We start from the raw sequence: 27763 nt of genomic DNA on the forward strand, positions 1-27763 counted from the left end.
TAACGTGTAAAATATTAATAGATAATGTGCAAGGAAATAATAAAAGAATCAATTGAATAATTATTAAACTACAACAACACAACAAGATGGAAGAAGCAAAAAAAACCCACATATTGAGATCACACATGGGTGAAGGGTAGTGGGGGGTATAGGGGAATTTATAAAAAATTCTAATATAATATTTCTAATTGCATTGAATTTATATATAGCAAAGGGAAGTCTATAGCAATTAGGTATATTTTAATCTAGTCAACTATGTAATAGGCTTAGGTTACAAAACGAATATGGATTTTGAATTTGATGTTTGTAATTCTTTTTCGGTTTTGGAATAAAGTTTTTAAAAAAGCAGCGAAGGAAATGTACAGGTCTGCATTAGATAGTGCTTCAAACTAGCACCATTGGCATGCAATAAACTACCAGTAAAGAGACATGATCATGAGAACATAAGAAAAGTCCTGCTGCATCAGGCTAATGTCGCATGCGGTGCAGAATCCTGTTCTCGCAGAGGCTAGCTGGATGCCTATGGGAAGCCTGAAAGCGGGACCTGAGTGCCAGAGCACTGTCCCCTCTTGGGATTCCCAGCGACTGACACTCAGAGGCCTATTGCCTCCAACAGCCCTTCCCAAACCTACAAGAATGAATTGACTTCCGTGTCACTTAGCCTTTTTGAACAAGGATTCCCATCAGTCAGTGATGTCTTTACAAAGCAAACTTAAGACACTTTAGCTTTGAAGACACAACAAACTTGTGTAAAATGTCCCCAAGCACTCTTGCTTTAAAATATGTGTTACTCGATCCAGCTAAGATACACCTGGTCTAGGCTGCATGATTTGGAAGAATGCCGTCAATCAGCAGGTGACAGTAATCCACCAGAAATTCACCAGTGATCCACAGCCTACATTCTTCTGCCCATCCCTGCTGTAAAACTCAATGGAAACCAAAAGAAAATGCACAAGTTTTATTATTGACTGTTGTGAATATTTGTCTATCAACCAACTGGGAAAAGGTTATTGCACTGCAGTTCACTGGGGAATAGTTTCAACAATGAGAAAAGGATTTTTAAATTGTAGGGTAGTGTAGTGGCTTGCACAATTGTTATTATTTAAGCAGTTACCGTAACTAGTAAACGTAAGGAGTGTGGACAGGAGACTGGCCACAGTAAACGGAGGGCACCTTTTTCACTGTTCCCTGCTTGTACTGGGGAGAAACAAACCATTATTCCTGACATCCAAACCACAGTGGTTTGTTTCACTCCCAACAAACCTCAATGATAAGATCAAGCTTATTCTTAGCTTACCAATCAAGGTTTGCTTGGTGTGAAATAAACCACAATCCATGGCTCAGATGTAATGTGAAGCCAGGGGTCGTGGTTGTTAGGATTCTTGCCCCGTGCTTGCAGTCATGGGATTGTTTTATCACATGACGGGAAGAACCAGGTACTCAGTTTCTCCTTGGAGGAAAGATGGGATATAAATAGAACAAATAGTAGATGGACCTGATATGAGGCAGCTTCCTGTGTGTAGAAGGGCAGAAATCCAGAGAAGCAGGGAAGTGGAAGCACCAGCTTATGAAGAGGGTATATGTACACTGTGTGTTGAGTAATAATGGTCATCTGTTACTGCTCATTGTTTTCATTAATGCTAAATTTGGCATTGCTCATCTTGAGTCTCATATCAAGAACAGATGCTTAGCAGGTTTCAAAAAGCCTGAATGACTTTGCAAGGATTCACATTTAAAGCCTCATGGCATGTACTGTAGGAATATGAACGTACTTGAATGGTGAACAGGGCTGCCACAGGTCTGTTCTGCAGTGCAGCTTCTAGTAGTACTAGGTATGGTCTGCAAATTCTGAGTGTTGATATATCGAGGGTCGTCAAAAAGATCCATTTTGCTTGCATTTTTCAGCAATGAAGCATCTCTCTTCCCTCCCTGCCCTTGTTCAGTGCAGCCATCTGCAGTTAATTGCAATAGAAAGAGACTTCCTTTATTTCACAATAAACATTAGTAAAACACTTGACATTTTCCAAATGCGTTCTTCCAAGACATGTTCAAAAAAAACCGTGGGCCTACTTATATAATATTTTCAGCACATATGAAAAAATGAATTTCTAGCATACAAGGCTATCCTACATAAACACCAATATCGAACTATGATGTTGTGAACTGATTTCTACCACTATAATCCCACAGTAGGGAAGAGAATGTATAATTTCCCAGACTCAGTAGGGATGAGGAAGACATTTGATTCAGTTTGCATTTAGAGGTGAACCTAATTTGTACTTTCTGAAATATTCTGTAACTGAAACCCACCCTTCCTTTGAAATTAGCACTTCTCTGATTTTTGAAATGCAATTCACCAGCCAAGCAGTATGTACAAAGATACATATACTGGGGTAAAGTTTACATAGAAATGCATTTATCGTCTTATGATCCCAGTTGTACAGAGACAGATTTAGGGTACCACAACTGGTTTGGTTCCATAGAGCCTTGGGGGCTCTGCAACTTAGGTAGAACAGAAGGCGGGGATGCCAAATTTTGGCGTCACATAGGGCACTGCGGAAATTTAAAACCCCAAGGCCCGTCACTGAGTGAAATCCTTCAGGTGGCTCACATAGCAATATTAAAATTACAGCATCTATTACAAAATTTGAAAAGTCTGTAACAAGCAAAGCACACATCATCATTTAGGGCGGAAGAAGAAGAAGAGTTTGGATTGGATATCCCACTTTATCACTACCCTAAGGAGTCTCAAAGCAGCTAACAATCTCCTTTCCCTTCCTCCCCCACAACAAACACTCTGTGAGGTGAGTGAGGCCGATAGACTTCAGAGAAGTGTGACTGGCCCAAGGTCACCCAGCAGCTGCATGTGGAGGAGCGGGGAAGCGAACCCGGTTCACCAGATTACGAGTCCACCGCTCCTAACCACTACACCACACTGGCTCCCTTACGTTACATACACACAGAGATCTAAAAAGCCCCTGATGCTTACATTTTCTAAAGTAAAGCAGCTTCTGGAAGGGGATATAACGATAAGATCATGAATGGGGAAAGGGTTAAGCATCTCATCCCCATCTCTGCTCCAGATCTCCCTCTGCTGTCTAGGAAAATCAGCTGAACTTTTGTTGCCTGAATTTGTGTGAAATGTGGAAGTTATGGCATCTCAAACAATGGCAAGGGCAGCATGTTGTCTGACAGCTGCTGGCCATTACAAGTAGAGCAAGCCAAGGGTGGCGTCAGATATAATTGGACATCTGCTGAGGCCCATGTCCCTGCAGCAGACCCACTACTACTTTCTCATGTTATCGTTCCTCCTTGGTTCACCTGCTCCTTCTCAGTATGCAAACAAGAGTGAGGAGGTGAAGCAGCACCCTCTGTTGCCGTTCGCTTTCCTTCTGGGTGGCTGTGAGGACTGTGCCTAGAGAGAGTGCAAGTGAATGAGCAGCGGTAACAGTGGCCAAGGTGGGTTCCCTTGGAAATGGGGGCCCATTGAGACCTATCTATGAAATATCATACTGGAAACTTAAGAAGAACTGCATTGTGTCCTTTGAAACATTTGATGCCTACGGACGGCTCTGGGAATGTAACGCAAAGGAGTGTTATGGTTCTCTCTGGACATTTCCCTGTGATGGTGATTGTGTTGAAAAGTGCTCCAGGGCACTTTGAAACAAACGCCTAGTTCACGTGCCACATTCTTGACTTACAGATTTGAAAATAAGGGACCAGCAGCCTCGAAAATAAGGGATCAGCAGCCAAAATAAGGGATTTTCCAGGCACAGGTATGTTCAACTTCTGAGCCCCTCCGAGCCAAAGGCAGAAAGCCCAGCCAGCAGCCAAACAAAGCCTCAAGTGGTGGTTCCCACAGCGCAGCAACCCGGCAAAGGGGATGCAGCAAGGAAAACCACCGTCACCTCTCCGCTGGGAAGTGCTGAGCAAAGGCGAGTCCCCAGGCAACGCGGCCGATTTGATTGGCACAAGGCATGCAAGCTCCACCCCTCAGTCGTTCTTAGACTCCTTATTGGGTGAGCAACGCAGCCAAGCAACACAGTTGGAGCCTCCCTCCTCCCTGGCCCGGGAGGGAGGGAGAGGAGCTGCTTCCTTTTAAACCCGGGAAATTTAAGGGACATCATCAATAAGGGACAGCAGCGGGACACGGCGCTGGGATAAGGGAGTTTCCTGCCAAATAAGGGACGGTTGACAGCTATGAGTGTACATCCTCTTCTGCCTGTACCTGCCTCAGTTTTCCACCCCACTTCACTCAACAGTTAATGCAGAAAGACATAGCTAAAGAGCCCTCTTGGTTCCCTTTGCCAACCACTCATTCATTCAGCCTAGGAGGAAGGCTGAAGAAACTCTCTCTCCCCCCCCCTCCCCACTCCATCCTGAAGCACTCTGTTAACCAGGCAGTGTTTCTCTGTCTGTAAAGCACACATTAAAAGCTCATTACTTCCCCCAAAGAATCATGTCTCGTATTTGCTTGCATTATCTCCATTACTGACCTCAGACAAACATGTGAATTGTGGCAATTTCCACCCCTGTTTCTAATGGAATTCTGAAACACCCTCAGCAAAGGAGAAGAAGAGGCAGAGGCAGGCTTGACCAAAGGCAGAACAGAGCTTGATTCTACATTTTCCATTCCCCCATGAAGAGGGCAGTTTGTGACTTAGGTCTTGGGAACCCACAGGTTGCTTACCTACTGCCTTGTTCTCCTCTGGGCAGTTTTCATAAATATTTGTGGATTTGGGGCTCCCAGTCTGAAAGAAGCAGAAATTAATCATATAGGGTATTCATTGCTTTTTTAATGTCCAGTCAAATCAAATCCTATGAAGCTCATTTGGAGATAAAACACACACATCCAGATCAAATAGTTTTGCCTAACAAATTACATGTCATCTATCCTTGGTGCTGTGCTCACAGCAAAAGCTGGAAAAGGTTCAGGAAAGGGTGACCAATTTGATCAAGTGGTTGAAACAACTCCCTTATGAAGAAATGGTATAACACTTGGGGCTTTTTAGTTAGGAAAAAGGGTCAGGGAGGACTCGAGGAAGGTTTGTAAAATTATGCACGGAGTAGAGAAAGTCTCATCCAAAGCGGCTGACTGCTGGAAGTTCCAAGAAAGACGAAAGAAAGTATGGTACTTCTTTAGACAGTGCAACAGTTGGATCTACTACAAAGCTAATGAAGCTTAAGCTTTAGGGCCCCTGATCCTAGAGGGGCCCCAGAAGCAACTTCAGTCCACACTGCTTAAAACCTTTGGGTCTAGGAGACCCAATTGGAGTGGCAGGACTGAAACTGACTTTTTTTGGCACTGTGGGTTAAACCACAGAGCCTAGGCCTTGCCGATCAGAAGGTTGGCGGTTCGAATCCCCATGACGGGGTGAGCTCCCGTTGCTCGCTCCCTGCTCCTGCCAACCTAGCAGTTCGAAAGCACGTCAAAGTGCAAGTAGATAAATAGGTACCACTCCGGTGGGAAGGTAAATGGCGTTTCCGTGCACTGCTCTGGTTTGCCAGAAGTGGTTTAGTCATGCTGGCCACATGACCCGGAAGCTGTACACCGGCTCCCTCGGCCAATAAAGCGAGATGAGTGCCGCAACCCCAGAGTCGGCCACAACTGGACCTAATGGTCAGGGGTTCCTTTACCTTTATGTTTCAACAATCCCAAAGTTGGACAGTCAGCAGCACAGATGTTGTAAAGGTGTGGTGATCTGTCATGGAACAACCTCACTGAAGAAGGCAACAGTGGTTATCCAGACCTTGTGGCTGGTTGTGAAGGTGGCCCCATGACAGTTCAAGCTTGGGCCCCAAAAATGTAGGTTCGCCACCGGCTTCTGGATTGGCCAAGCAAGGTATAAATAGCAAGAGTCTGACGTTTTTATCTTTGCTGGCTTGCTCTAGAAGGTCCCCCCTGTTGCTGCTTTCTTGGCTTGAGACTCCAGCCCAGACTTCTCCAACCTGGTGCCCTCCAGATGATATGGACTGCAACACCTGCATTTCTCCTTGTCTAGGTTGACACTTGAGCCTCAGACAGCCTCCCAAGTCCTATCTCTCTATCTGAGCAATGTCTCACAGCTTACCTGTCTTGCTCAGCCCAAATGTCACTCTTGACATAGTGCAGCCTTCCCCAGCTTGTTGAACTCCAACTCCCATCGGCCCCGGCCAGCATGGTCAACGGCCAGAGATAATGAGGAGCCAAAACATTTGGGTGACACCAACTTGGGAAAGTCTGTTCTAGTTATTACTAGTGAATTAAAGAGATCTCTTCTCATACAGTTAAATTTCAGTGCAATGCATGTTGTTAAGGGCTGTGGTGTTTGCCTCCTCGGTGGGTCATAAGGAAAGGGTTAAATGAGTGTGATGTGATTTTCCAGTGGGAATGCAAGGGAGGAGTAAAAGTTAGAGTGGGAGGTTTTGAAAGTTCAGTTGAGGTTTGGGAATTGGAGAAGGAAGAGGGAGGAATAGGCAGTGGGTTGCTCGAGTTGTTTTGTGTGTGAGAGAGAGGAATTGTTAGGTGGAGTCAGATAGATAGTTGGGGATAATCAGTTTGAAGTTGTTAGGAACTAAGATTAAGAAACTGTCAAGAAAAACTAACTGAAACCATAAGCTTGTTCCTGCATTTAAAAATAAACTTGATTATTTGTTTATGTTAACAACTGTCTGGACTCCGTATGTCCCCATGAGAAACGGGATGGTGGCAGCGAAGAAAGCAATCAGAGTGGTGGCACAGGGTCAATAGACCGTCAAACGTCTGGGGGCCCTGTGTGATCGCCACAAGGGCCTTTTCAGTTGTGGCTCCCCATCTGCAGAATGCTCTCCCCAGTATGGTCCACCTGGTACCATCACTGACCTATTTTCAGCACCAGGGGAATACTTGCATTTCCCCCCAGGAACGTGATAGACTGAAATGGTGTCATTATTGTTAGTGTACTGCCAAGCTTCCTTTCGCTGTTACAGCAGTTGTTTGTTCTGTTTTTTATGGTATTATGCATCTATGTTTTCAGTGTGTTGTAAGCTGCCTGGAAAACTCTGAGTAACAAGCGATCAAGAAGTCTAAATAATGTTAAATAATAATAATGTCCTATCAATAATAAACACACTTACTGGACAATATTGCTGTTCATAGTGCACAGGGCACTTAGTTCTTTGTTCTGTGGGTACTTTCAGCCTGGCATCTAATAGTCCACCTGCAGGAGGCTCTTTCCCTGGGATTTCATTATAGTATTCATGATCTTCCTTATCCTGGATATTCCACGTGGATCCACCAAGATTAACCACTTCTCTGTTCAAAATTAATCAACATTACAAAATGCACAACTTTCGAATGTGTCTCATAAAATGAGCTGCAAGTAGTTTCAAACTACATTAAATTAAATCAACCAGTGAATGCACTGACAATGTATTTATTATATAGATTCTGCTCTTCTGCTAATGGAACTCCCAGAATGGCTTCACAACAGAAACAAAGGCAAGAAATACATCTAAAACAAAGAAGCCAAGCAGCCATAAAATTAAACATTAAAGAACTCCCCGAAAGGAAAAGTTTTAATGTAATGGCAGATATACATCATAGCTTCGTGGGATCTTCATAGGAAAGTTATTCCAAACATCTGGCACCACCACCCAAAAGCCCCTGTTATACTCACTCACCGAGTGGTCTGAGATGATGGCACAGAGGGTGCGATTCCCCAGGCTTTTCTTAAAGTTCAGTCAGGTCTATACAGCAATTTTTAATTGAGACTGTAGAGCTTCTAAGTGGGCCTTTTCTGTGGTGGAGTCTTTCAAAAGGAGTAGGGTAGCTCAGGTCTGGGAGCCAAATATGGCCCACCATGCCTCTCTATCTAGCCCTCAAAATCCCCACTCTGACCACACCCTTCACTTAACCTGCTTTTTACTCTAAGTGTTTTAGCCTGTCGGAAATATGTTCTTGAATTCTGATAATGCCTCTCTTTGTTCTGATAGAGGACAGAGAGGTTTGCGTCAATGTCTGTAGCTTATTGTACAATAATAAAATTTGCATCCATTGCCCCTCCCACCACTGGCATGTGGCTCTTGGAAGGTTGCCCAGAAGTGAAAGTGGCCCTTAAGATGACAATGGTTCCCCATTCATGTCTTTCAATGTCATGGTAACATTTTTTTAAATCAAAGTTTTAAACAATCTTTTATAAACTGCTTTGTGAGGTCCTTCTGAAAGTGGCAGATAAACATCTTAAATAAATAAATGTAGCATTTTGCTGCAGTTGGAACTGCAGCAAAATATTAATGAATTACATCATAATTGCAACCAAGAAATCTGAAAAATCGTCCGTTTGGATACCCCCCTCCCCCCAGGGGCAAAAAAACAAACAAACTTTGCTGTGTCTTTTCTGTAAAAATGCAATGCAGCTAATCTTGAATCCTGCTTTTTAATTTATAATGAGAACATAATTTTATAAACGGCCGGGAACAGGAAAGAGACAGAGTTCACGTAGTCTGGTTAGGAGTATATAATTCAAGAATTTAATTGTATAATTCACCGTGGCTGGAGAAGCAGCCATTCAATTTGCAGAGCAATAGATGGACAACATTTCACATCTGTTCACCTATAAGTGCGGAGCACTCAACTTATTCATAAGTCATGCCTTATACCACCAGCCTTTCTCAAACTGTTGTTCTCCAGATATTTTGGACTACAATTCTCATCAGCCCCAGCCAACATGATGGTAATAGTCCCAAACATGTGAAGGGCACTACTTTGGCAAATGCTGCCTCATACAGAGCCAGACCACTAATCCAACAAACACAGTGTTAGCTACTGTGACTGGCATCAGGTCTACAAGCTGGGGTCTTTCAAAGCAGCGCTGCTGGACATCCTATTACCAGGAATTGGGGGGGGGGGGTTGAAACTAGAACCTGCACAAACCTAGAACCCGCACACTGAGCATGAACTCTGCCACTAAACTGTGTGCTCTTCTGCACAATTTACAATCTATTTGTGATTTTTCCTCGGAGTTTTATTTTCCATGGGATTTTATTTTAGGTTACCTTTAGGACTGCAACTCGGTTATAGGAAGCAGTGTGTCCTGGGGCTAGATAATGAGAAGAGCTTCATTTGGCTCCCAGGCCTGAGCGTTCCCAGCCCTGACATAATGTTCTCTTGGTGAATGACAAGGTATGGGACAGTAGAGATGTAGAGAGAAAGAGATACACTGCAAGGACCTTGAGCTCGGCATTCACATTATCTCCCAGTACCATGCTGACCTTTCATTGGAAGCAATCAAAGTGGAAGGATTCTTCAAGTACTGTTTGAAACGCAGCTCAAAAGCTTGCCCTATGGTATTTATGACTTCCTGGGCTATTCCGCTGGGACATTCCAGTATATGGCAGGCTAAAAAAAAACAACAACAGAGAAAAGTTGTGGAAAACAAATAAATCGTTGTCATATATTAAAAGGTTTAGGAGTCTGATTATCAAGAGTGCTGTGCAGGTAAAAGTTCCATTGAAGTGAAGGTTAGAACAGTTTCCAGAGTAGTACAACAAAGGAATCAAATCTAACCTAAGTTCTCAAACTTTCCAACAGGGATCTGTTGAGAGGGTTGAAATTTCCTGAAGCCCACCAATTACAAAATGGCAGTGCAGAGGTGGAGCCACTAACAAAATGGCGGCCGATGGAAGTGGAGCTTGGAATAATCAACTGCAAATTGCAAACATCATTCTCTACTGATATCTGTTTGCTTAATTCTTTGAGGCAGTGGTTTCCTTGTACCAAGGAATTTCATAGTTCATCTTTTCTCGGGCCAAGTACAGACATTGGCTCTGGAGGTATACTGGAGAATACTTTTAGGGAGATAAGGGTTTTAATTGTTACTTCAGACTTTCAGGAGTAAATTCTACTATGTTTAACATTTAAGCCATAATTCTGTGCACACTCATCTGGAAGTTTAGCACTATTGAATACAGAGTGACTTCTGAGTTAGCTTGCATAGAATTGCAGTGTTAATTCTTTTAGCTTTTCTTCAGAACAGGAGGTATTTTGTCCTGGGTATTCTGCAACAAACTGTTTTGGATGTCTCATTTCCACATCTGATATATTTGGAATCATTGGAGTCATTTAGACAGTACTCCAGGTGCAAATGTAAACACTGATTTGCATAGTCACATTATTATATTTTATGTTGCCTTGCTAATGACACTTAAAAATATATATTTCCAGGAACATAAATAACAATATAAGAAGAGCCTGCTGGATCAGGCCATTGGTCCATCTAGTCCAGCATTCTGTTCTCACAGGAGCTGATCAGATGCCTGGAAAAACTTGCAAGCAGGACCTGAGTACAAGAGCATGCTCCCCTCATCCAGCAACTGGATTTCAGAGGAATTACTTCCTCTGACTGTTATGTACTGAAGTTCTCACCCTAGGCCAGCAGGGGGGGATACTGCAGATAGTTCAGGTCCACATATGCAAATAAGGGATCGAAAGTGACGTTCAGTGATTGGATAGTTACAGAAAATGGTTACTGTTGCGTTCTAGTGGAGCTCTATATAAGCAGGCTGGCTGAACCCTTCAGTTCAGTTCTGTTCTGGCCTGTGAATAAACAAGAGCTGTTTGAAGAATCGCTGCGTCGTCTGATATGTTCACCCACAACTTAACACTGGCGACGAAGGTGGGATCAATGGACAACAGAGCACAGCCAGATGCGGCCACCCTCTGAGCGGAGCTGAATCACTGAGCTGAAACACTGAGCGAAATCACTGAACAGAACCAATTCAGAGCTGACTGTTCTGGCCAGAGCACTGTGTTCCATCCATCGCCTCCACATCGGCATCGGAACCATGGCTTCACTTGTGCCTCTACCGCCGTTTGCACCAGCCTCTGAATCATGGGACTCCTACCTCGCCCAGTTCAACATCAAAGCTAATAGTGATTGATGGCCTTATCTTCCATGAATTTGTCTAATTTTCTTTTAAAACCATCCAAAACACTCAAACTTTCTTCCTGGGGGGAAGTCATTCCATCCCTTTGATCACTTTGGTTGCCCTTCTCTGAACCCTTTCCAACTCTACAATATCACTTTTTGATGTGAAGTGTCCAGAACTGAACAAAATATTCCAGACACAGTAACATCACATAATGCTGTATAACAGCATTATGGTATCGACTAGCCACATTTCCCCATCTTAGCCATCAGATGGCACTTTGAGACCACTCTGATAAGAAAGCTATCAAATAATAAAGCCAACGATCTCTTCTTGGGTGTTTTTTACTTTCTCTACCCACTAATGGACCTCGGGATTTCTTGTACAAAGGTAGGAGGAAAGGTTTTCGCACAAAAAAAATCTTATGCACCCTATTTTCCACAAAGGTTCACATATTTGAAAGCCATTGTATGTGGTAGAATAAAAACTTAACTAAATGATACGTGAAATGTGTGCTTGCATTTCCGTATCTTTAGCTAAACCAAAAACAAAACTAATCTGCTCCAGGAGGGCCTGGTCCAGACTGGAACTGCCGTGTGGGGAAGGGGGTTAACTCTCCCTATCCCACATTAAGCTAGTTAAAATTGCCTCAACTGCAATTTGCCGTAGGGTAGAAGGCAGCTTACCTTCTGGGCAAATAGAACCTGGCAGGCAAGGAAGGATTTTCATCAGGAAAACCAGTAAGCAGTGTAAACAGTAAACAACATGTTGCCCGAGATGGACTACAGACCACAACTCCTCTTCCCTCACCTCCCCAGCCACTTCCCTGTTGCCTCACAATTGCATGCTCCTGACATAGTGGCAGCATGGGCATGCTCTGCCTGGTTCTGAGGAAGGGGTCTCTCCTTATCACCAGGCATCATGGGTGAGGTTGCCCAAAGAGTCCTGCCGTTTGCCACAACAGTGTTAAATTGCTGTTTAAAGTTATCACAAAACTTTAAAGTCACTGGTTTCCCCAAACTAGCATGTCTTTATTATATACTGGGACGCGGGTGGCGCTCTGGTCTAAATCACTGAGCCTCTTGGGCTTGCCGATCGGAAGTTGGCGGTTTGAATCCCCACAACGGGGTGAGCTCCTGTTGCTCTGTCCCAGCTCCAGCCAACCTCGTAGTTTGAAAGCACGCCAGTTCAAGTAGATAAATAGCTACAGCTGTGGCGGGAAGGTAAATGGCATTTCCGTGCACTCTGGTTTCCGTCATGGTGTACCGTTGCGCCAGAAGTGGTTTAGTCATGCTGGCCACATGACCCGGAAAGCTGTCTGTGGACAAATGCTGGTTCCCTTGGCCTGAAAGTGAGATGAGTGCCGCACCCCATAGTTGCCTTTGCCTTGACTTAACCGTCCAGGGGTCCTTTAACTTTTTATTATATATCATTTCAATTCTAGCATTTGTATCTGGCTCTCCCTCCAAAGTATGGTCATCTCATGGCAACATTTTGAAGTACGGTACATGGAAAGTGAGTGGAAATTATTATTTTTTATATGTGCAGCGTTACTGGAAATGATTGCGCCTACCTCTTTGATTAACGGGGTCTTTAGCAACATAGGCGACGTAGTCTGTTGTATCCTAAAACACATGAAGCCAAAGAGGAAAGAAATTTTATTTAATGAGCTTAAGCCACTACAATGCGGTCATTCTATTTTACAGCAGACTCCTACCCCCCACCCCACTTTACAAGAAAGCAAGCAGGGATATTTAAGGACACTTCCAGACTGTTGCTGTTTTGGGGCAGGATTCAATAGAGACAAAAATCGGGTTGCACAATTATAGTCGGTCAGGAGGCCTTGCTCAACAAACCTATTTCTTCAAGAAATTAGGCTTTTTGCAATAACAAAGGTGAAGGGGAAATGCACTGGCAAGTGGAGAATAACATTTGCTTTGATGCAACATCATCTAACCTCCCAGCAAAAAAAAATCAGAATGAAAGCTCATTAAATAACCAACATAGTCTAATCTCCTCACAAACAAATCAGGATGAATGAATAAACAAGTCATCTGGAAATGGCCTAAAACAGAGTGACAACAAAGTATTATGTTTTTAATGGTCAAGGAAAAGCAAACTACAAGCTTTTCCATATGAAACAAATCCCTCAGTTATCATTTAAAATGAGCCTTTTCTCCTAATCAGAACCACTGAAGAGTCAGAAAGACAGGGAACAATTTAACTTGGAAACGAGTCACATATGAAATGAAACAACTGACAGACAGTGTGTTATAAAAGGTTATTGAAGTTCAGAAATTTGTACTTACAGGATCACCTCCAGAAGCAAATGAAATGGACTGCATGTGGTGATTTGCAATAATCTGGGGGAAAAACACATCATTGTCGTCATCTGTTTATTGGTATGCCACTTTCCCACAAAATGGTGCCCCAAGTGGCTCACAATCTCAAATGAACAACAGTAAGTACGGTATAACAATTCAAAGAAGGGATTAGGAGCAATTAAAAACAATTAACTATGCTAAGGTGCTATGCAGCTAGAAAACACCAGTGAGTTACATTGTAGAGAAAGAACAAAGCAGCCATCTACAGTCATTTTAGTTAATACACATTTAGGCTTAGTTACAGGCTAAGTTACATTGGCTGTATACACACACCATACATTTAAAGCTCATGCCCCCCTTCAGAATAATCCTGGAAACTGTGGTTTGTTATTGGTGCTGGGAATTGTAGCACAACTGGGGGCTAAGCAACAGTAGGCTAGCTTCAACCACACAAACACATCTGCCTTCCAACCAGTAATTCAGAGGCATGATTATAGCTCAAGGGCAAATTCCGGCCAGGTGAAAACATTAGGGCATGAAATAGGAGGGCTGTTTGCAGAGGGGATGTGCCCATAACTGTCAACTTACAGATTTGAAAATAAGGGACCAGCAGCCTCGAAAATAAGGGATCAGCAGCCAAAATAAGGGATCAACAATTACTTTGATAAAATACATATTTTGTTGCGTGCAAATGGCCTTAGATACCTATTAGGTCCATAAATTACCATATAGCATATATTCAACACAAAAAAACAGCAACAATTTGTTGTTGACAAAGGACAGCTGGAAATAGAAAGGGCCCCATTACCTTCAGTAGCTTATTTAAGGGACATCATCAATAAGGGACAGCAGCGGGACATGGCGCTGGGATAAGGGACTGTCCCGCCAAATAAGGGACACTTGACAGCTGTGGATGTGGCCCACGAATATACTGAGGCCTGGAAGTTCCCCACCCTGATGTAAAATAATGTGCCAGCTTACCTGCTGGGTCTCAATGTTCAGTAGAGTGAGGCTGGTTGTTGAGATGGTCAGTTTTGTATTCATGCCAGAAAACTGAAGGTTACTTTTACCAAGTACTGGAGATAAAAATTTAGCTGGAGGCTAAAAAGACAACAAAATGCCTACCTGTTAGTCTTCACATTTCACTCGTAACCAAGGAGAAATGAAATGAATTAATTATTACAAAGTATTTATTATAACACCAGGACCCTTGGGAGATGCAAGACATACCCATTAAAGCAGTGATGGCCAAACCTGGACCTCCAGCTGTTTTGGGACTACAATTCCCATCATCCCTGACCACTGGTCCTGTTAGCTAGGGATGATGGGAGTTGTAGTCCCAAAACAGCTGGAAGGCCAAGTTTGGCCACCACTGCATTAAAGGAGCAACTGAGGGAACTTACAAGGATCCGAACTAGCATGAAAGAAGCCATGAAGGTGGTAGCAAGTAGCAACTATGCTGTTTATGGTACATGGAAAGGGGGACTTTAGGTACTTAAAATGTTGCGATTCCAGTGTAGCAAAAATAGAATTTCTAGCCATCTGTAACATATGTAGGGGCTCAATGGGACCCAGGGACAAATTGGAAAGGCACAACAATATGGAAGTATTGTGGCCCCTGCCCTACAAAGCCAAACACAATCTGTGTAGTGCTGGCATATTCAACTGCAGTAGAGGCTACTGAGGCCAGCTCAACAGACGAAGGAAAGATCAAGATGCAAATATAAAGATGAAACAAATTAGAGTTCTGCCCTTCCTTGATAACAGAGGTGGGGAACCTCTAGATGTTGTTGGACTACAACTTCCATCATTGCTGACCATTAGCTATGCTGGCTGGGGCTGATGGGAGCTGTAGTCCTACAACTTCTGGAGGGCGACAGATTCTCCACACTTACTTTAGAAGTAGCCGAGCTACAAATACTACTGGGGTGTTTGTGAAAGATGGAAGAGGTGATTACCATAGTGTTGGAGGAGAGAGCTGAGGATGACTTCTTTTGGGGGGCCCAAGCTACCTGGGGAGGTCCATCTGCAATGAGGACACATGGGATAGCCAAAGTGGTCCAGTCCCAATGTAGGCATCACTGATATTTCTAATACAGTGGTACCTTGGGTTAAGTACTTAATTCGTTCCGGAGGTCCGTTCTTAACCTGAAACTGTTCTTAACCTGAAGCACCACTTTAGCTAATGGGGCCTGCTGCGCTGCCGCTGCACGATTTCTGTTCTCATCCTGAAGCAAAGTTCTTAACCTGAAGCACTATTTCTGGGTTAGCTGAGTCTGTAACCTGAAGCGTATGTAACCCGAGGTACCACTGTTTGAACACTGAATTTGGTTGCCAGTGGCGTGTAGGGGAAGGCGATGAAGATACCTCCCCCCCCCCCCCCATAAAGCATCATGTTCAATGTCAGCTTTCAGTTTAGTGCCAGAAACCCAGGCTGTGTGTTACTCTCCTTTTTTTCTTCCCTCTAGAGGGACGCCTGGCATAAAATGCTGGTGAAATATTTCAGCATTGCTAGTGGCTGCTAATCAAATAACAAGCACTTTAAAGTAAATGCAAACGCTGTTGTTCAAGGCGGTTTACCTTCACTGTGGATGTTCCTTGATTAATTACCTATCTCACTAGAAGCACAGATATGTTCGTATAGTTACAGCCATTGTTACACAATATTTTAGTGTTTAATCGCTTGTAAAATAAATAAACAAGTATAAAGAAAATGGCCCTTTCTCTCTAGGTTTGTATGCAGCATGGCATATAAAACAATACGTCTTTCACTGATAGCAACTATTCCTATTTGATGGAATGTACACATCCACTTGCCCAAGAGGGAGCTGAATTGGCTAGGAAAAGAATAAGCCACGGAGGCAGTGAGAGATTTTACTTTCTTGGGTTCTATGATCACTGCAGATGGTGACAGACCCTTATGTTGGGAAAGATGGAGAGCACAAGGAGAAGAGGATGACAGAGGACGAGATGGTTGGACAGTGTTCTCGAAGCTACCAACATGAGTTTGACCAAACTGCGGGAGGCAGTGGAAGACAGGAGTGCCTGGCGTGCTCTGGTCCATGGGGTCACGAAGAGTCGGACACGACTAAATGACTAAACAACAACAAGTTTCTGCAAGCAGCAGGTAGGAGGAGTCTTACGCCTTTGGGTGTATTGCTGTTGCTTTAGAAATGCCGCTGCTTTGGGATTAGCCTGTGTCTGATTGCTCGATGCCTTCCCAACTTAAATATATTAAAACAAGCAAATACTAGTAAATGGTAAATTTCTAGGAGTTTCATATTTACCTTCCTCTTTTTCATGCCTCCTTGCGTTCCTGGTACAGCTTCACACAGCCGACTTATTGCTTCCCTTTGAGAAAGAACAAATAGCACAGACAGTTGATGATGGAGCAATGTGGTTTATTTATGCAGCCTTAGCTTCAGATTCAGACAGTGAATACTTATTTTCAATATTTAAGTCCCCCTTTTTTTGGCTTCAGCACAACCACCTTCCAGAAAATAACTGTTAGTAACTTACAAGGGTATGGCCGGCCGGCCTTTAGGCGAGTGGGACATTTGTCCCAAGTGCCAGTGCTAAAGAAACTAGTCACTGCAGCCACTGAACTTGCCCCCTGCCTCTCTCAAGCAACCAGGGGCTGCACTAGGGGGTAAGGAAATAAGGAAGACAGCTGGTCCAAGACATGCGAAGAAACGTTAAAACAAATTTCTCCCCTCCACTGTGCAAACTTTATCCTCTCCCAAACTGGTTGTAGTGATGCAGTGTGGTGTTAAAGCAGTTGTGTGTTTACTTTGTACTCTGTCTCTACTTATCATATAAAAAGCAAAGCTACCGAACATAGCTCTACCTTTGGAGTAATTCTGGGGATTTCACTCCTTGTTAGAAACGTCTCTGAGGTTTTTTTCTGCAGCATATACAGTTTATGAAAATATAAATACATAAATGTATCATTTGTAGCAACAGCCACCCACCTGAAGAAAGGGGTAAGCATCCATTTCCTTACTCCTGGAATATTTTGTCCAGTTCTGGGCACCATAATTTAAGAAGGATATTGACAAGTTGGTTTGCCTGGGTTCTTCGAGATGTGGATCCTTATATTACCCTACAGGTTGCTAAATTCCTAACAGCCGTCCTCTCGTACAAGAGACGGAATGGAATGTTAGTTGATTATTGATAGTTATAAGAATTTTCTATAATGACATCAGATATTGATTTTAGTGTAGTGTCTAAAATTTTTAATCTTAATCTTAAACTTTTCTTATGAATGGCTAATATCTGTCCTTGTGAGTTGTGAACTGTGTTATACTACTTGTGGCTTGTACGAGTCTGCTGTTTTATTTGATTTGATTTGTTTTGATTTGTTTTGTTGTGTTGTGTTTCATGATGGGCGTAAAGCCGAATAAACATTTTGATTGATTGATTGACAAGCTGGAATGTATGCAGAGGAGGGTGACCAAGATAACCAAGGGTTAGGAGAGCAAGCCTTATGAGGAATGGTTGAAGGACCTGGGTAAGTTTAGACTGGTAAAGAGGAGACTGAGAGGAGATATAATAGCCATCTTCAAATATCTTACAGGCTGTCATATGGAGGATGGAATAGGCTTGTTTGCTCCTGCTCTGGAGGCTGGGACCCAAACATATGGATTCAAGTTACAAGAAAGGAGAATTCAACTAAACATCAGGAATAACTTTCTGACCATAAGAGCTGTTTGACACTGGAACAGACTCCCACGGGAGGAGCTGAACTTTCCATCCTGGGATGTTTTTAAGCAGAAGTTGGATGGCCACCTGTCATGTTTGATCTCGTTGAGATTCCTGCATTGCAGGGGGTTGAGACCCTTCCGACTCTACAGTTCTATGATTCTATGAAAATACTTCCAGTTTGGGGTGGATTTCACCGTATATTACTTTTTACAAAGCCATGGTTGTTTAGTAGCAAGCATGGCAGAACTGGATGCAGGATCTCCAGCCTCAAATCTTTGTTTAATCAAGCAGCTCGATAGATAGCCTAGAGAACAAACCACAATCTATCTGTATAACCAACCTTGCAGGGTTGCTGTGAAGATTTTGAAAATGTGATTGATTTCAAGCTGCCTTAAACATTTGTTGGCAAGGCAGGGTAGAAATGGGAGAGGGGGACACCCTAAACTTCTAATAAGATTTCCTTTCCAACCAAATTTAAGTGAATGTCTCTTTTAAAGATTCTGTGTCCAGATGGGGGAAGAGAGGGGAGGGAAGCAGATGGCTAATAAAGCACTTGCACGCTTAATGACCTACATCAAAGACTGACAAATTACACACCATATAGTCAAATGACAAGCTGCATTCCCCTTCCCGATGCCGCCATGGTTCAACAACGGAACCACTGATATAAGATCAGTCAGAATCTCTGTTTTGGCATGCAATGTACCATTTAATTATCCTCATTACAGTTATGCAAGGAGAAAAGGACTTAGCCTTGCCAAAGGCCACTGACTCCGTGAATCCAAAGGGTGAGTGTTTGAGTGGAATAGCTTTTCTTGCAATCCAGCTTGGGATATCTTGGTAGATCTCTGAGTAGATCAGGGGTGCCCAAACTTTTTTCAAAGAGGGCTGGATTTGATGAAGTGAACATGAGTGTTGACCTTTTTTTAGGATTGGAGTTGTTGAGTTTGGATTGGAGTTGTTGAGCTTTTTGGGGGGGATTTTGCCACAGGAAATAAACTGCCACAGGGGCCAGATTAAATCTACCAGAGGGCTGAATTAGGCCCCCGACGCAGAATTTGGATGTGCCTGCAGTAGATCAAAAAGTGTGGGTTTTTTTTTTCCAAGTTCACCTCTTGTCACAGGTAGCCCCTTCCCTTAGGGTATTTATTTATTTATTTATTTTTATAAGATATTTATTAGGGTTTTACAAAAAACAGAGATTTACAGAATAAAAAGAAAGCAAAGAAAAGGAAGAAAATAAAAAAATACAAAAAATACAAAAATACATAGAAAAAAAGAAAATACAAAATACAAAGAACAAATAGATAGGAAAAAATTAAAAAACAAATCCATTTTTTGATATCTTTAAGCTCATTTGCTTGTTTCCTTGACCTCCTCACACCTCCCCTTTTTGTATTCCCATTTACATAATCAATTCAGCAAATCCTTACCCTCTTTCATTTATCTTAACTCTATATCTTAACATATTATAGCTATATGTTTTCATCCATTATCAATCCATTTTTGCATATTCTTATTAACTTTGTTGCTAATGCCACTTATTTTCAATCCAGCATCATTTTAACATTCATTAATTTTACAATATTTCTGCAAATAGTCTTTAAATTTCTTCCAATCTTCTTCCACCAACTCTTCTCCCTGGTCTCGGATTCTGCCAGTCATTTCCGCCAATTCCATATAGTCCATCACCTTCATCTGCCACTCTTCCAGGGTGGGTAAATCTTGTGTCTTCCGATCAAAAAGTGTTTTTGACTCCTAATTGCCTAACAACTGAAAGACTTCCCCACTGCTACCCTAAATGAGACTGCTAAAACAAAGACACGTTTAGCGACCAGGAATGTTTTAGGGTTTTTTTATCCTGGGCTGGCTGAGCAGTTACCAATATGCAACCTGTAGGAGGAATCCGCCAAACTCAGAGTCAGAAGTGGACACGCACCTGATTTAATCCAGGCGTGATCATGACCCAGATCAGATTACGGATCCACTTTGTAATCCAGTTGTGTGGATTCCTTTATGAGACAGCCCTCCCTCTGTTAATCTAAAATATTATGTTTAAATGTTTTAAAAATAGGTTATTCGGCCACTTGTAGTAGCTAGCACATGGGACTCCTTGACACTGCACACCTGGGATGCAAATACAGCAAGTCCCCCTGGGAGCAATGGGACTTGATGACTTTCCATTTCCCTTACAAGGGATTGTAGCTGGCGGGGAGTGGGACACACACGACCCATACACAATCCCCACCCCGAGAGGAAGGAAATGTCAATAAGTCGTTGGTAGCGGAACTTGCTTTATTTTCATTCAAGGCGTGAGGCAGCAAGAAGCCCCGTCTGCTAGCTGCCCAAGGCTGTGGTTGGTGGATTATCTCTACTTCAATGGATTTGTCCATTCCTAAATTGACACACAGCTCTGAGGCAGTGGACGTGATAAACTGGTGGCATGTGAGTGTTAACAAGATAGTGGTACTCCTTGATCCATCACTTTTCCTGGATACTTATCTGACAGCAGTTGGTAAAGGTAAAGGGAACCCTAACCATTAGGTCCAGTCATGGCCGACTCTGGGGCTGTGGCGCTCATCTCACTTTACTGGCCGAGGGAGCCGGCGTACAGCTTCTGGGTCATGTGGCCAGCATGACTAAGCCGCTTCTGGCGAACCAGAGCAGCGCATGGAAACACCGTTTACCTTCCCGCCAGAGCGGTACCTATTTATCTACTTGCACTCTGACGTGCTTTCGAACTGCTAGGTTGGTAGGAGCAGGGACCAAGCAACAGGAGCTCACCCCGTCATGGGGATTCAAACCGCTAACCTTCTGATCAGCAAGTCCTAGGCTCTGTGGTTTAACCCACAACGCCACCCGCGTCCCTGCAGCAGTTGCTAGGATGACTTTTTTATAAGTTTCTGTAGACATGCTAGCTGAAGATGTACCTGGAAAAGGCAGGTGTGGTTTGTCATCCATGCTTCTGTGACACCCTGCCCCCTAGACTAGTCTGCCTCTGAATACAGTCCAGAAGCGTCAACTTATCCAAATACAGCAGCAAGACTTTTATCTTGCTCTCACAGGTTAGCGCATAACTCCGATGTTATGTTCATTAGTTACTTTAGCTTCCTGTATGCTTCTGGGCTGTTTAAAGTGCTGACTCTAGCTAAGGGGTCAGCAAACTTTTTCAGCAGGAGGCCAGTCTACTGTCTCTCAGACCATGTTGGGGGCCGGACTATATTTTTTTTGGGGGGGGGATGAATGAATTCCTATGCCCCACAGATAACCCAGAGGTGCATTTTCAATAAAAGGACACAGTCTACTCATGTAAAAACGTGCTGATTCCCGGACTGTCAGTGGGCCGGATTTAGAAGGCAATTGGGCCAGATCCAGCGCCTAGTTTGCCTACCTAGAAACAGGTAAGCTAGAGGACTACTTGTTCCCATATAGGTTTGTCCGGGAATTAGGATAAATGTCAGAGGCCCTGCTCTTTGTGACAACTCAGGAGATTTGGCATAGAATTGTAGAGTTGGAGGGGACCTCAAGGGTCATCTAGTCCAACCCCCTGCTTGTGAGCACAAGAAACAGAGGACTCAGGTATACAACTGCAAATAAAACGTTTTACGTGCAATATACAATGTGACACAAGATGGTGATGGTGAGCCTTATGGAAAATTCAATGTATTTTTTAAAATGCTTTTTTTTTTAAAAAAGCCTGAAAGCTTTTTTCTTATATTTATCCAGCTTTTCCTTAATTTCCTTCTTTAATTTGTTAAAATTCTGTTGTTCTAAATTTCTTGTTATATTTATTCCCAAGTACTTTATTATATTTCTTAATTTTATGTCTATTCTTATTTACTTCAAAAAAAATCGTTTTTCATCTTCATCGTAGTTAAATATCATCATCTCTGATTTGGACCAATTAATTTGCAACCCTGTTATTTCTCTCTTTTTTTTCAAATGTGCCTCTAACACCTGCATATTTTCCCATGGATTTTCAATTGTCAGCAAGGTGTCATCTGCAAATAAGCTCATTTTCTCTTTTCATTTATTGCTTATTCCTTTTATATTTCCCTCTTCTCTAATTACATTGGCCAGAGTTTCAATAACCAATACAAATAAAATTGGGGAAATTTGTGTAGATTCCACCAGAGCGTTCTTGGTGATGCCATCACGACATTGTACTGTCCTCCAAAATGATATTCACCAGGCTCCCTCACTGTCTTTTACCAAAACTGAATACACTTTTATTTCAGTGGACTCTATTGTTGCTTGTAGCAGATTTATTATATAACAACTTTTAACTTTGCTGCTGCTGCTATGTTTGTGTTTTTCTTTGCTTTAAGAGCTGATTGCATTTTGATATTGCTCTTAGAAACTGTTTTACTTGCATTTTTTAATTGATTGTATAGTATGATTTTATGGTTATGTTCTGTATGCCATTCTCAGTCCTTGCAGAAGGACAGCAGGATATAAGTAAATTATTGATTATTATTTTAAATTCATTTCAACTCCCTTCTCGCGAACAATTAATCAGAGAAAAAGTTCTTGCCAAGCTCCTAGCTACTAAATTGGCCTTTATAAGGATGCGGAAACTCCTCTTCCAAGCATATACAAGGGCCCAACAGTGAATAAAACAGACTGGCCTCTTATGTAAGGAAAGCACACTGAGAAGATGAATGAAGGGGGGGGGATGAGGGGCAAACTGAAATTTGGCAATAAATGAATGCTCAGCTGCTTTGCCCAAAGACCCTCTGGGTAGAATGAATAAGTCCAAAGCAAATACAATACAAGGGTTCTCATTCTTGAATGTGAAAAAAATAGCAGGACTTCAGGAACAGCTACCCACTCCAGTAATTTTTCCCCCAGTGGGAGGTCAAAGTTTGTTACCAAGTGGTCCCCATTATTTATATTGTCCAGTGGAAAATGCTTTGCTGAATAGCCCAAAACCTTTACCCCCATGAAGGAATTTTGGCCATCTCAAGAGACCTAACGTAAAGACTGAACCACGAACTAGGCAGTCTTGAGTTCAAATCTTTCCTCTCAGTAAGAAGCCTCTCTCTCTCCTTTTTGCGATACTGAGGTAATACTGGCCTATTTTATAGGGCTGTTATGCCATTTCTAGCTCTTATGGCTTCAGGAACTACAGGCTTAGAAATGTAAGCTATGCACAGTGATATTTCAGAAAGCAGAGGGCTGGCTACATAAGGTTTGCAAGGGACCGAGGCAGTTATAACTAGCAGAAGCCAAGTGATGCAAAAATAAATATAAAATATAAAGGTAAAGGGACCCCTGACCATTAGGTCCAGTCGCGGATGACTATGGGGTTGCGGCGCTCATCACACTTTATTGGCCGAGGGAGCCGGCGTACAGCTTCCAGGTCATGTGGCCAGCATGACTAAGCCGCTTCTGGCGAACCAGAGCAGCGCATGCAAACGCCGTTTACCTTCCCGCCGGAGCGGTACCTATTTATCTACTTGCACTTTGACGTGCTTTTGAACTGCTAGGTTGGCAGGAGCAGGGACCGAGCAACAGGAGCTCACCCCGTTGCGGGGATTCGAACTGCCGACCTTCTGATTGGCAAGTCCTAGGCTCTGTGGTTTATGCAAACATGCTTAATTTAGATAGATTGCAGGTACTGCTTTTCCTGGCATGGAATTTGAGTTGCTTTGGCACCCGTGATCTTAAAAGAAAATCAAAAAATCAGCACAGACACAACCTCTGCTCATCTTTAACCTCCTGGGAGCAGTTCATTCGATCACAATGCAGTGTATACCAGTCATCAGGTAGTGAATTGTAGCACTGCACCAACAGTACCAAAGTATTTGCTTTTTAACATAAAGGCCCACCTAACAATGAGGAAGGTATCTACTAAAGATGCTATGTTAACATTTATGTTGCTTTTTGGATGCCTGGCTGCCAAAGTGTTGTTGTATAAAGAATGGTTAAAAGTACAGGCTAAAGAAATAAAAAAAGGCAACAGAAGTACAATCAGAGAATGGCAGAATGTGGAGCAGAGCTTTGTGCAAAGATCTCAGGTGATGTGAAACTTCTGATTGTCTAGAGAAATGGAATTCCTTTACTGACACGTCCTAGGCTCTGTGGTTTAACCCACAGCGCCACCCGCGTCCCTCTGCTCTATTTTGTCAACTGGTATCACTTTCAGGCAAGAACAATAATATTGCAATTACCAAGAGCAACTCTAACTGTTTTGTATTTTTTCTTTTTGTAATTGCAATACTGTAGACAGACAGACAGACAGACACATACATACATACATACATACATACATACAAGCTGACGTGTTAGTTACTTTGGGAAACCTTGAATGTGTACACACACACACACACACACACACACACACACACACACCTTGTTGTCTCTAGGTCAGGTGGGGGGGATCCTCTCTGAGTCATTTATGGATTAGCCTTGAAGCCTTGACACAGTTCTGTTCTGCCCTCCCCCATCTGTTTAAATTGTCTATATAGCATTGGACTGAGCCTGACAATTACACACAGAGGTGGAAATCGCAAAACCAATTTGATTTTATCCAGCATATGAGGAATTTGTTACTTTTATTGCCCTGAAACTGCATGAAACCAGCCATTTCATGCTAAAAGCATCTGAAACTCTTTTGGGTGTCAAGGAACTTGCCAGCCCTGGAGCCTGTGGTCTTCTAGACCGTCTAGAAAAAAGAATTTTGTTGAGGAGGAGAGGCAATCTTGCAATGAACACTGGCCCACTTTGTTTATTGTTTCTCCGAATGAGGCTGGGAGCAAGGAGGTGGGCTGATGTAAGTGAACAAGAATGCTGTTGAAGATTCGATTTTAAGCATCTGAGGCCCTTCCTTCACCCGCAGAACAGAAAGGGATTGTATGTATTGACAAAGTAGAAAGTCTAATCATCAAGATAAAATCAGCCTTATCCAGTTAGCCCCACAATTTCAGATGCCTTCTAACTCTAGCGGTTTTGCCTAGCTGCTTTCAAGGTTTAATGTAGCTATCCAACAAGGTATAGATCCCAACTTTGTTATCCCGTAAAGGTCCCAAAACTACTGTCAGCAAGACAGAACATGAGAGAAACCAAACCAAACGATTTAGAAAAATCATGAACTGTGTACTAATAAAAGGAGGACAGCCAGATCAAGTGCATGCTAACTTTTAAATCTTATTTTGGTTTCCAAATTCTTTTACAAAAACAACACAGTACGAAACATAGAACCAAGAGTTGTTGCTTACAAGTGTTATGTTCCCAAAGATCTGTCCCAAACAGGAATAGATTAGATATTCTCTTCCCCCTGAGACTAGCCGGAAAAGATTAGAGCCCTATGTTGAAGCATGTAATCCAAACAAATTGGCCCAGGAGTAAAGCCCATTGAACTCAATGGTGCTCTCTTCCGGGAATACAGAATTGTACTGCAATGAACACATACCGAATTGTATGTGGTTTTGTGACACTTGTAAAAAATACTGGTGTATATTATACTAGGCCTAGGGCAGGCATAGGCAAACTGAGCCCTCCAGATGTTTTGGGACTATAACTCCCATCATCCCTAGCTAACAGGACCAGTGGTCAGGGATGATGGGAATTGTAGTCTCAAAATATTTGGAGGGCCAAGTTTGCCTATGCCTGGCCTAGGGTATCCACAGCAGGTATTAAAATGTAGGAGTGCCATAGGTTGCAATGATAGTCTGTGCATTAAGTCCTATGCAGCTGTTCAAGCTACATGCATGAAATATACATGTAACAGAAAGAAAGAGAATTGGCATTGTAGTGGCAGGCCCCCTCCTCAAGCAAAAGATGATCAGGTTAACATCTACATACAGTTTATGCACACACTGACTCTCTTGACTCCACCATTGCATGTAGACAGCCCTTCTTACTTGCAGTTGTATACAAGTGAGACTTGCAATAATACATTACAATGCTTCTGCTCAGGATTCCAGGCACCCAGCCTTGCCCTGTTCCAGGATACTCCATACCCCCCAATTGCAAGCATCTAGGTGTAACGCGGGGGACGCAGGTGGTACTGTGGGTTAAATCACAGAGCCTAGGACTTGCCGATCAGAAGGTCAGCGGTTTGAATCCCCGCCACGGGGTGAGCTCCCATTGCTCGGTCCCTGCTCCTGCCAACCTAGCAGTTCGAAAGCACATCAAAGTGCAAGTAGATAAATAGGTACCACTCCGGCGGGAAGGTAAACGGCGTTTCCATGTGCTGCTCTGGTTCGCCAGAAGCGGCTTAGTCATGCTGGCTACATGCTCCGGAATCTGTACGCCGGCTCCCTCAGCCAATAAAGCGAGATGAGCGCCGCAACCCCAGAGTCGGCCACGTCAGTCAGGGGTCCCTTTACCTTTACCTTTAGGTGTAAATATGTTAATAAACCATACTTCTTAAAGACGCTAGCCACTGCTGTGCCTTATCTTCCCAACAGAAGCACAACCCTGGGTAAGCACCTGGAACCCCTGGAACCTCACACCACTCATGGAGATTGGGGTGGTGTGTAAGAATATATACTACAACACACAGAAGTTTTAAAATTATTTAGGAGTGTTCCAATGTGTAAGCGGCAACTGAATGTTTACCTTCACTTCTTTTTGCTTTCCAGAATGAGATAGAGCTCGCTTCTTACTACTGTATGGTAGAAAGCAAATGTGAAATGTTTATTTAAGTGTTGGGTATGCAATCCTTTTTTGTTGTTGTTGCAAACTTAACGATATGCATAAGTTAATTGCAACAGCAAAAAGCTTCCGACTCCCAAGTATGAGCAATCCATTAAGGCTGAATAGGAGCTTTAATGACTTAAGCTTGTAACAATTCATTTTCAAAGGCATTGCTTCAGCTTTAATGCAGAAGCCTCTTTTAATAACTAGGCACAGTCTTCAACCCATTTCTGCATCTTCTTTATTGATGTTGGAAATGCAAAAGAAATCTAGCCCACCCTACCCACTGGATTCTTCTTTCCATTGTTTGTGTCGTGCTAGGGATGCCATCCTTCACTATGTGTCCTTGAGCACCAGCTCCTATCTGACTAAGGAGATTCCTTGGTTGGAAGCAAGATATACCACTGGAATGACTAGGAACCCCCGTGTATATTGGATATGTATCCACAAGTGCAGTGGAATGTGCAAACAGGTGTTGCCCCACCTCGTCCTCCTTAATCCAGCATCCCAGACACCAAAATACAGTGGTACCTCAGGTTACATACGCTTCAGGTTACAGACTACGCTAACCCAGAAATAGTACCTCAGGTTAAGAACTTTGCTTCAGGATGAGAACAGAAATCGTACTCCGGCGGCACGGCGGCAGCAGGAGGCCCCATTAGCTAAAGTTGTGCTTCAGGTTAAGAACAGTTTCAGGTTAAGAACAGACCTCCAGAACAAATTAAGTTCTTAACCTGAGGTACCACTGTATACGTAATATCTCCTAGCAGGTGGTAAGGGATAACCCTGGACACAGGCCTTCTAACAGATGCAACTCTTGCAAAAACGTAGCTTAAACCACAGAGCCTAGGATTTGCCGATCAGAAGGTCAGTAGTTCGAATCCCTGTGACGGGGTGAGCTCCCATTGCTCGGTCCCTGCTCCTGCAAACCTAGCAGTTCAAAAGCACGTCAAAGTGCAAGTAGATAAATAGGTACCGCTCCGGTGGGAAGGTAAACGGCGTTTCCGTGTGCTGCCCTGGTTCACCAGAAGCAGTTTAGTCATGCTGGCCACATGACCCGGAAGCTGTACGCCGGCTCCCTCGCCCAATAAAGCAAGATGAGTGCCGCAACCCCAGAGTCGGCCACGACTGGACCTAATGGTCAGGGGTCCCTTTACCTTTTACCTTTACCTACAGAATCAAACCATTGGTTCCTCTAGCTTAAG

The 27763-nt window shown here is 43.1% G+C and overlaps 1 protein-coding gene across 2 annotated transcripts in view; it reads right to left on the minus strand.

Annotated features, from left to right (window-relative positions):
* Window positions 1-27763, minus strand: part of SHC4 (SHC adaptor protein 4) — a 57487-nt gene that overhangs the window by 3948 nt on the left and 25776 nt on the right. For both annotated transcript variants that reach the window (XM_083586578.1, XM_083586577.1), the window contains 8 exons: window positions 16499-16562; window positions 14193-14312; window positions 13197-13250; window positions 12461-12512; window positions 9232-9358; window positions 7096-7273; window positions 4691-4751; window positions 1773-1952 (listed from right to left, as the gene is read on the minus strand). In XM_083586578.1, the coding sequence (XP_083442704.1) occupies window positions 1773-1952; window positions 4691-4751; window positions 7096-7273; window positions 9232-9358; window positions 12461-12512; window positions 13197-13250; window positions 14193-14312; window positions 16499-16562 (836 nt within the window). The remainder of the gene's footprint in view (window positions 1-1772; window positions 1953-4690; window positions 4752-7095; window positions 7274-9231; window positions 9359-12460; window positions 12513-13196; window positions 13251-14192; window positions 14313-16498; window positions 16563-27763) is intronic.

Source organism: Podarcis filfolensis, assembly GCF_964270895.1.
Source record: "Podarcis filfolensis genome assembly, chromosome: 14".
Lineage (NCBI taxonomy): Eukaryota > Metazoa > Chordata > Lepidosauria > Squamata > Lacertidae > Podarcis > Podarcis filfolensis.